This window comes from Crocuta crocuta, unplaced genomic scaffold, assembly GCF_008692635.1.
Source record: "Crocuta crocuta isolate KB4526 unplaced genomic scaffold, BGI_CrCroc_1.0 scaffold382, whole genome shotgun sequence".
NCBI classification, from domain to species: Eukaryota; Metazoa; Chordata; class Mammalia; order Carnivora; family Hyaenidae; genus Crocuta; species Crocuta crocuta.
Window position 1 is genome coordinate 186488 of NW_027531873.1, and position 9445 is coordinate 195932.

The window sequence follows — 9445 nt, forward strand, 5'->3', positions numbered from 1 at the left end:
AAGGAAGTCTACTTGGCTGAGTCCTTTCTTTCAGCAGTTTCCCATTTATTCCTTCCTGGTTTTACAGGCTTAATTATTTATTTGTTCAATGCCTGGCTTCCCCCATTCAAATGTAAGCTTTACAAGCATAGGGATTGTGTTTTGTTCATTTCTCTTTCTCCGGGGCTAGAACAATGCCTGGCATGTAGTAATCAGCCAATACATATTTGCTGATGAACAATCATTGGCTGTAAGATGGGTTATTATGACATTATATTCATATGATATATTAAGACATACGTTGTAATATAATATGTGAACATCGAAGTTAATAACATATCCCATCTAATCATATCAACCCTATATAATAAACGTATTATCTTTGTCTCAGCGATATGGGAACCGAAATTGAGAGAGTTTAACAAAATTGCTAAGCATCACAAATCAGAGAGTTCCACTGCTGCAATTAAACCGAGGTCACTCAGAATCCAAAATTTTTGTACTTTTCACTACATAATGATACAGTCCTAGAGTATGGGTTTTGTTTCTTGAACTTTATCCTATTGGTATCTGATATTCTTTAGGGCCTCAAAGGACAGGGGATGTAAGTGAGGTCACGTACCCTTGAGAAAGGGCAGGAAGAGGAGCTAAGGTGAGCCCAGTAACACCTGAGGGAAAATACAGATGCCAGCCCTTCAAATGGCCCTGAGGACAAAAGAGACACAGCTGTGAATAACTCTCTAAGTCAGGACCAGGAGCATGGCCAGTCCATGCAGTGTGCTCTCTTGTGCCTGACAAAGAAGGCAGCAGCGACCTGGCTTCAAGTCCAGCCATTAATAGCTCACCCAGGATAGAGAATAAGTCTTCCATGTTTCCTCTTCTGGTTTTCCTGACAACAAAGCCAGAGCTCTTCAAATACTCAAAGGCAAGCATGATGCATGGGTGTCCGGTAGACCTGAACAAGGCAGATCTCTCTACTACTCCCTACTACTGGGTATAGATAAGGCTCCTACCAAGGGTCAGATCAGCCAAGGGCCCCTGTCCAGGTTTAGATGCTCAACTGTACCAGCTGTGGCAGGGTTTGGAGAACCACCTAATTCTATTTCTGTATCTACACTGGGAAGATCTCATCGGTTACTCTCTTCCTGGACCCCAGTTTCCTCTTTCTATATCTTAAGGTAAGTGATATATGAGACCACAAAAAGATTGAGATTACTAGTTTTTTTCTTAGTTCTACCCTCTAAAGCTTTCTGACCCAGCTTTGCAACCTCCACAGGACATATACTTCCTCCAAGTTTGACTTTCTTCTGATTACCTCAGGGAACACTTGCTTCAGTGGAAATTCATGAGGCAGAGCACATCAGAGCAAACTACTTCTATAGGGCAATTTATGAGTGCAAAAGGCCTAGAAGAGTGGGCTCCTACTCCTGGGATGTTCAGTCTAATGATTGGCAGAAGGATGATCCTGCAGAAGTTCTGGAGGGACTGGGAAGGGGCCTTTGGCTAGCCATGAGCCACCAGGTTCTATGATGTCTCTCAGTCTTGGGCCAGGGTGCCATCTCTTCTCCCCTGGTAGTTTCCAGAAGTTCTGTAGAAAAACAGCAGCCCCTTTCATCTCTCCTCCCTCTTCCTTTCCAATCCTCCTCATTGGCACCAAACACGACACTTTGTCCTGAAATAGAGCTTCTAATGAAAGCGGTTAAGTAAAATGTGAGTAGATATGGAATCCAATGGAAACTCCAGGAATAATAAACTTTCTGAAATTCTTATAATCATTTTTGCACTCATTTATCCAAAAATACATATAAATGGCTTAATCTGGACATGTGTTGGGCTTATGCCTATAAATAATAAACATTTATTGGCCTGAAGGAACTTGCAGATTAAGCTGGGAAATTCTGATATCAATAGATAAGTAAGCCACAACTGAATAACTACATATTTTTAAAAGTACCCAGGAATAATCCTATTTGGAAGCATTACAGAGGAAACATCTGAGTTTTGAAAATGAGAAGGAAGACATCAACCAGGTAGAGGAGGGGGCATGTGCAAACACAGATGACGTTATAACCAAAGAAATTAGAGCAGAGATTGGCCAGCCACAACTCATGGACGAAATTCAGTTAGTACCCTGTTTTATATGGCCCAGAGATAAAATGGACTTTCATACATTTTTTAAATGGTTAAAAAAAAAGTTAAGAAAAAGCAAATGAACAATAGTGCAGAGCATCTGAGAATTATATGAAATTCAAATTTTGATGTCTATAAATAAAATTTTATTGGAACTCAGCCATGCTCATTTGCTTAGGCATTGCATATATTTGTGTACCTAATGTTTATTTGTTTACCCTGTAGATTAGATATTTTAAATGGGTGTGTGTGGATTGGTTTAGATATTGAGCAGTTGCCACAGAAATCACATGATCACAAAGACTAAAATATTTTACATCTTGCCTTTTACTGAAAAACTTTGTTGACCTCTGCTATAGAATCATGAAACAAAGTACTTATCAATAAATGGTCAGAAAACAGCATTGGTAGAGATGAAAGTACCTGGATGATGAGGAGGCCAAAGGTAAGAAGGAAGAACTATTCTGTATTCATATTATGTGTCTTGCTGAAAACCCAAGTGTTGCTTCTATTATGATTTTTTCTGATTATGGCTCTGAGTGCCATTTCTGCCTTGTACTGCCCATGCAGACAAGTTACCAGATTCCTTAACTATCAAATTACTAATCTCTCTAAACTTCAGTTCATCCATTGGCAATTTGGGGAGGGTAATAATGGCATCTAAACCAGACAGTTGTGAGAAGAACACGAAAAAAGTAAAAGTGAAAACGAAAGTATGCAGCGTAATTCTATTATGTCCTCAGTAAATACTACCAACATATAGTCATCATTTTCATTTCTATTGCAACTGATTTTATTGCTGCTATGTAACTCACTGTTAAATGTTTAGAAAGCCAGAGAATGAAGTTATAAATGGGTTAATCCCATCCCTTTTTCTACCACTTAAAGGTAATTATTGCTAAAATTTTGCACATTCTCTTAGTCTATCTTTTTCTGTGCACATATTATGAAGCTGGAATCTTACATAAGTACATGTGTGTTCTTCGGGTTTTCTTCTCATTTAGTATTATATGGTTGGTACTATTCAATAGCAGTTATGGTCCTTCAAAAATGATCACATGTTATTTTAAGTGTTTGAGGCATAGTTGACCCAGTCATTTATGGATTACTGGGGTTTTTTTTTTCCCCAATTTTGACATTACAATGATACAACACAGAGTACATTTATATGTGAAATCTTATCTACAGTTCTGATTATTGGCCTAGGTTAGAAACCCTGAGGAAATTCTTGAAGCAAAATGTGTGAAACTTTAAGGGACTTCATACACATTTTCTAAACTGCTTTTCAGAAAAATGATATTGATTTATAGCCAAACTTTGTACCATCCCTCTCATTAGCACTGAGCATTATGATCATGTTCAATTTTCTAAGTTTGATGAGAAAAACTGAATTTCTGTGTTATTTACTGATTTGCTTAATTTTTATTTATTTTTACCACTAGGAAATTTGAATAATTTTATATGCTTATTCCTTATTGACATTTTTGGCAACTTGAAACTTTGTGGCCCCTAGTTTTTGTGGGCAGAAATAACCTTTTTCCTTAATGATGTGTATGACCTTTACAAGACATTAGATGCTCTTAATTATTTGTTGAATAACTACAAATACTGTTCCAAGTTTATCATTTGTATTTAAATTTTTTTAAATTTTTTTTAATGTCTTATTTATTTCTAGGAGAGAGAGAGAGAGAGACAGCGTGAGCAGGGGAGGGTCAGAGAGAGAGGGAGTCACAGACTCTGAAACAGGCTCCAGGCTCTGAGCCGGCAGTCAGCACAGAGCCCGACGCGGGGCTCGAACCCACGAACCGCGAGATCATGACCTTAGCGAAAGTCGGACGCTTAACCGACTAAGCCACCCAAGCGCCACTGTATTTAATTTATTTAAGAGTGGTTTTAGTTACACGGGCACCCAGCTGGCTCAGTTGGGAAAGTATGCGACTCTTGATCTTGAGTTGGTGAGTTTGAGCCCCATGTTGGGCATAGAGTTTACCTAAAAAAAAAAAAGAAAAAGAAACCTAAAGAAAGTTGTTTTTAGTTACAAAAGTATTGTATTCTTAATAATAAATGTGTTTGTCTAAAATGATACATCATTAAGATGAATAATGTAAAATATATGAAACATAAATAAGAAATTTAAAACACTTATGTTAACACCACAAGATTTTAACATTTACATGAATGCAACTGCAATTTTTCTATATATCAATTTAATTTAATATTTTACAATAAATGTCTTCACACTGAACATATATTTTGTAGCATACATCATCCACTTAACTAAATATATTGAATATTTCCCATACTATTAAATTCTGTTCTGTAACATAATTCTAAATGACTGCAGAATTCCATAGCAGAGATATGACACTATTGAACTAATTGCTATTTTTATTTTTTGTTTATTTGTTTGCTACTACATTATCATAAGTAGAGTTGAGAGGTGCATTTTGGTAAACATAATTTGCACCCAAACTTAATCTAAAATTCTAGGTAGCATATTGCTAGTTTAAGTATTTTTGATGTATTTTATGAAATCTATGTGTCATTTTCATTTACGTTTATTTCCCTTCACTTTCAACAGAAATGAGTACTACAATTTTTTATTCTTATTGTTTTTAATTTGAGTATAGTAGATACACAATGTTACATTAGTTTCAGATGTACAACTTAGTGATTTGACAAGTTTATGCATTATGCTTTGTTAACCACAAGTGTAGCTACCATCTGTCCCGTTATATTACTACTACAGTATCTTGACTGCATTCCTCATGCTTTGCTCTTTATTCCCACGATTTACTCATTCTATAACTAGAGGCCTCTATTGCCTTCTCCCCTTCACCCATTTTGCCCAACCCCATTTCCCCATCCCCTCTGGAACCCTCAGTTTGTTCTCTGTATTTATAGTTCTGGTTATGCTTTGTATTTATTCACTTTTTTAGATTCCATTTATGAGTAGAATCATACAGCATTTTCTCAGTCTGACTAAAAATTTTATTTTATAAGTGTTTATTTTTGAGAAGAGAGAGAGAGTGCAAGTGAGGGAGGGGGCGGAAAGAGAGGGAGAGAGAGAATCCCAAGCAGGCTCCATGTGGGGCTCAATCTCACCAAATATGAGAATGACTTGGGCCAAAATCAAGGTTGGACACATAACCAACTGAGCCACCTATGTGCTTCTAAAAATCTTATTTTGAATTTCCATTTACTTGCTGGTAACTTCTTATATTTTTTTCATGTTTTATAACCATTCTGATTTCAAATGTATGGTTATATCTTTGACTACACTTTTTCCTCAATGTTTTAAAAAATTTTATTGTGATGAGAACACTTAAGATGAGATATATCTCTTAAAGTTTTGATTATACAATACAGTATTGTTGGCTATAAACAGTGTTGCACAGCAGATGTCTAGAACCATCTCTCTAATATTAAACCCTTAAGCTCAGAATTGACTATTGTTTTATATAAACATTCAGGTTGAATTGAAAAATTAGTCTTCTAATTTTGAGTTCGTAAAATTAGATTACTTTTCTTTTTCCTTAAGAGGCAAATGTTGAATTCATCAAGTAATTTTGGGATACCTACTGAGATTAACATATTTTTCTCAATTGAATTTTTGATGGGATTAATAATATTTGATTACTTTCAAATTGCAAACCATATTTGCATTTTGCATTCCTAGAATAAATCCTACCTGTCCCTAGAGATAATTTTAGATTAACAAGGTCTCAATTTATTTAATATTTTGGCACTAGTATTTCCAAATAAAACTGTATATGTAATTGTCATAATGTTAATTGAGAAACACTGCATCTTTTCCTTTGTTCTGAATCACAAGACTTATCTGTTCTTGAAGGACTGAATTACATCCATTAAATGATCACAGTTTATGGTCTTTTCTTGTAAATTTTGATAAAAATATTCTAACCTACTCATATTTTATCATTAAACTTTTAAAACTCTTTATTTACTTTTTTGAGAGAGAAACAGAGTGCACACGGGGAAGGGGCAGAGAGAGAGGGAGACAAAGAATCCTAAGCAGGTTTCATGCTATTAGCACATAGCCTGACACAGGGCTTGATCTCACAAATTGCAATGCCATGACCTAAGCAAAAAATGAAAGTCAGATGCTCAGCCAACTGAGCCACCCACGCATCTCTTAGCATTTTTTAAATCAAAGTGAACCTTACCTGTTAGAAAACCATCAATCTCATTTTAAAAGTTACACATCAATTTAATTGTATCCTCTTGTAATATAAAATATTTTATTCTGCTTCTAAGGTTATTTTCTTATTCCCATTACATATTTTTGTTTTCTTTATTTCTTTATTAAAGTTTACAACTCTTTATCTCCACTTTTAACTTTTCAAAGGATAAACTTAGCTATAATTTACTAATTTTACAATGTTTAAATTAATTTCTGCTTTTAATTCTATTTCCTCCTTTCTGTGTCTATTTTGCTTTCGAGTTGATTTGAAAACCACATTGATTTATTTTAATTACTTTTTATGGTATAGTAATAAGTCTTAATTCTCCCCTACAAAAAAATTTTAACCTGAATATACTATATTTTGTCATGTTTCTTGTCAGCAGAAAAATTCTTCCAAATTCCTTTATTTCTGGCTTTCTTGACATATTAATCGGTATCAAACATTGTATAACATATACAGTATGATGATTTGATACATGAATGTAATTGTGCAGTCGTTACCACATTAAGGTTACTTAACATATCCAAAACCTCATGTTATCACCTTGTGTGTATGCATGCATCTAAAAACATTTAGCATCTGGGGCACCTTGGTGGCTCAGTCAGTTAAGCATCCAACTTTGGCTCAGGTCATGATCTCATGGCTCATGGGGGTCCAAGCCTGCTTTGGATTCTGTGTCTCCTTCTTTCTCTGCCCCTTTCTTGTTCACACGCTGTCTCTCTCTCCCTCTCTCTCAATAATAAATAAACATTAAAAAATATTTAAAATCTGCTCTTTGCAACTTTCAAGTATATAATACAATATTGTTAACTATACATTATATAGTTATACATTATATGTTAACTGTACATTATATCCCCTTATTTATCCTATAACTGGAAATTTGTACCCTTTGACTAGTATCCCTCTGTTTCACCCAACTTCCAGTCCCTGACAACCACCATTCCACTCAGTTTGGTTCTTTTAGATTCCACACATAAGTGAGATTATACATTTTTTGTCTTTCTCTCTTTGACTTATTTTATTTAGCATAATGCCATCAAGTTTCATCCACGTTTGTTGCAAATGGCAGGATTATCTCCTTTCTTTATGGCAGAATAATATTCCTGCGAGTCTAAGTGTGTGTGTGTATGTGCGTGTGTGACATTTTCTTTGTCCATTCATCCACTGATGTATATTTAGATTGTTTCCACATCTTAGGTATGGTGAAAAATGTCATAATGAACATGGTAGAGCAAATAACTCCTAACACCATCTCAAATATATGAAGTGTGCAACAGTAATGGCTATGGAAAAATATGATCTGTTTTAGAAAATATTATAAAAAGCAGAAAATGATCATAAAATACAGTAACAGTAGGAAACGATGAACTATTAACCATTCCAGAGCTAAGGCTCCATTCTTTCTTGTCTCTTTATTCCTAGACAGCTTAAGGCCCTTCCTCTTACAACTAAGATCCCAACCTTGCCTCTGTTCCTGACACTCAAAAAGAGTCTGAAAAACAAACTGAGATTCTGATTCTTCCCACCAAGAATCTCTCTCCATGACTGCAGTTGGGGATTCATTTCTGTATCGATGGCTGAAGGAAACTGGACAAGTGTTGGGGAGTTTATCCTCATGAGCTTCTCTTCCCTACCTACTGAAATACAGTCACTACTCTTCCTGACATTTCTAATCATCTACCTGGTCACGCTGATGGGAAACAGTCTCATCATCCTCGTGACCTTGGCTGACCCCATGTTGCACAGCCCCATGTACTTCTTCCTCAGGAACTTGTCCTTCTTGGAGATTGGCTTCAACCTAGTCATTGTGCCCAAGATGCTGGCGACCCTGCTTGCCCGCGACACAACCATCTCCTTCCTTGGCTGTGCCACGCAGATGTATTTCTTCTTTCTCTTTGGAGTTGCTGAATGCGTCCTCCTGGCCACCATGGCATATGACCGCTATGTAGCCATCTGCAATCCCTTGCACTATCCAGTCATCATGAACCAGAGGACACGTGCCAAATTGGCTATTGCCTCCTGGTTTCCAGGCTTTCCCATAGCTACTGTGCAGGCCACGTGGCTCTTCAGCTTTCCATTCTGTGGCACCAACAAGGTGAACCACTTCTTCTGTGACAGCCCCCCTGTGCTGAAGCTGGTCTGTGCAGACACAGCACTGTTTGAGATCTATGCGATTGTTGGAACCGTTCTGGTCGTCATGATACCCTGCTTGCTGATCCTGTGTTCCTACACTCGCATTGCTGCTGCCATCCTTAAGATCCCATCAGCCAAAGGGAAGCATAAAGCCTTCTCGACCTGCTCCTCCCACCTCCTTGTTGTTTCCCTTTTCTATGTATCTTTAAGCCTCACCTACTTCCGGCCTAAATCCAATAATTCTCCTGAGAGCAAAAAGCTGCTGTCTTTGTCCTACACTGTTGTGACTCCCATGCTGAACCCCATCATCTATAGCCTGAGAAATAATGAGGTGAAGAATGCCCTTGGCCGGACTTTCCGCAAGGCTTTAGGCCTTAGGATTTGCATCCCGTAAGTATCAAGAAATGAGAGTAAAGTGCACTGAATGGGGAGCAATCAGTTTCATATTTGGGATTCTTCTGCGTCTCTTGTCATCTCTTTTGGGATGAACTCAGTTGCTGGAATGACTATTGGGAAGCTCGGTGGAGGGAAAAGAGCAGAGAAGTAGGTTAGCTCTATTCTACCACCTGGAAAACTCCTCTGCTCGTTGTAGGCTTATGCTATTTTTCTTATTGGTGCAGTGACAGTTTGACACTTCTATGAGCAGCCGTTTCCTGGTATTGCTTTGTTAATGTGTGCCAATATGACAAGCACTGGGGACAATATGAAACTGCTTGTAGTATGAACTTGGGAGACACATAGTCATCTTGTCACTTTATCTTGTTTTGGAAAAGTCTAACTTCATTCAGTTGGAGAAAAGCCTATTATCCCAGTTTATATAATTTATTCATTTCATGTTGTATGCTCCTTAGGCATTTTTTATGCTCATTTTGTATGGCTCCTAAGACAGTGGGTGTTTAACTTGGATAGAAGTGGAACAGTCATCTGCATGCATATTCCTTTATAACCACAAGAGCCTTACTCAATTAATTCCTCAGGCTATTTTTCCAGGT

General features: G+C 37.0%; 1 protein-coding gene across 1 annotated transcript; it reads left to right on the forward strand.

The window, feature by feature from the left end:
* Positions 1–7884: 7884 nt before the first annotated feature.
* LOC144238914 (olfactory receptor 10A5) lies at positions 7885–8847 on the forward strand. Its single transcript, XM_077772842.1, has one exon. It carries the CDS (start codon positions 7894–7896, stop codon positions 8845–8847), a length of 954 nt encoding a protein of 317 aa, XP_077628968.1. The 5' UTR covers positions 7885–7893.
* The last annotated feature ends 598 nt before the right edge of the window (positions 8848–9445 follow it).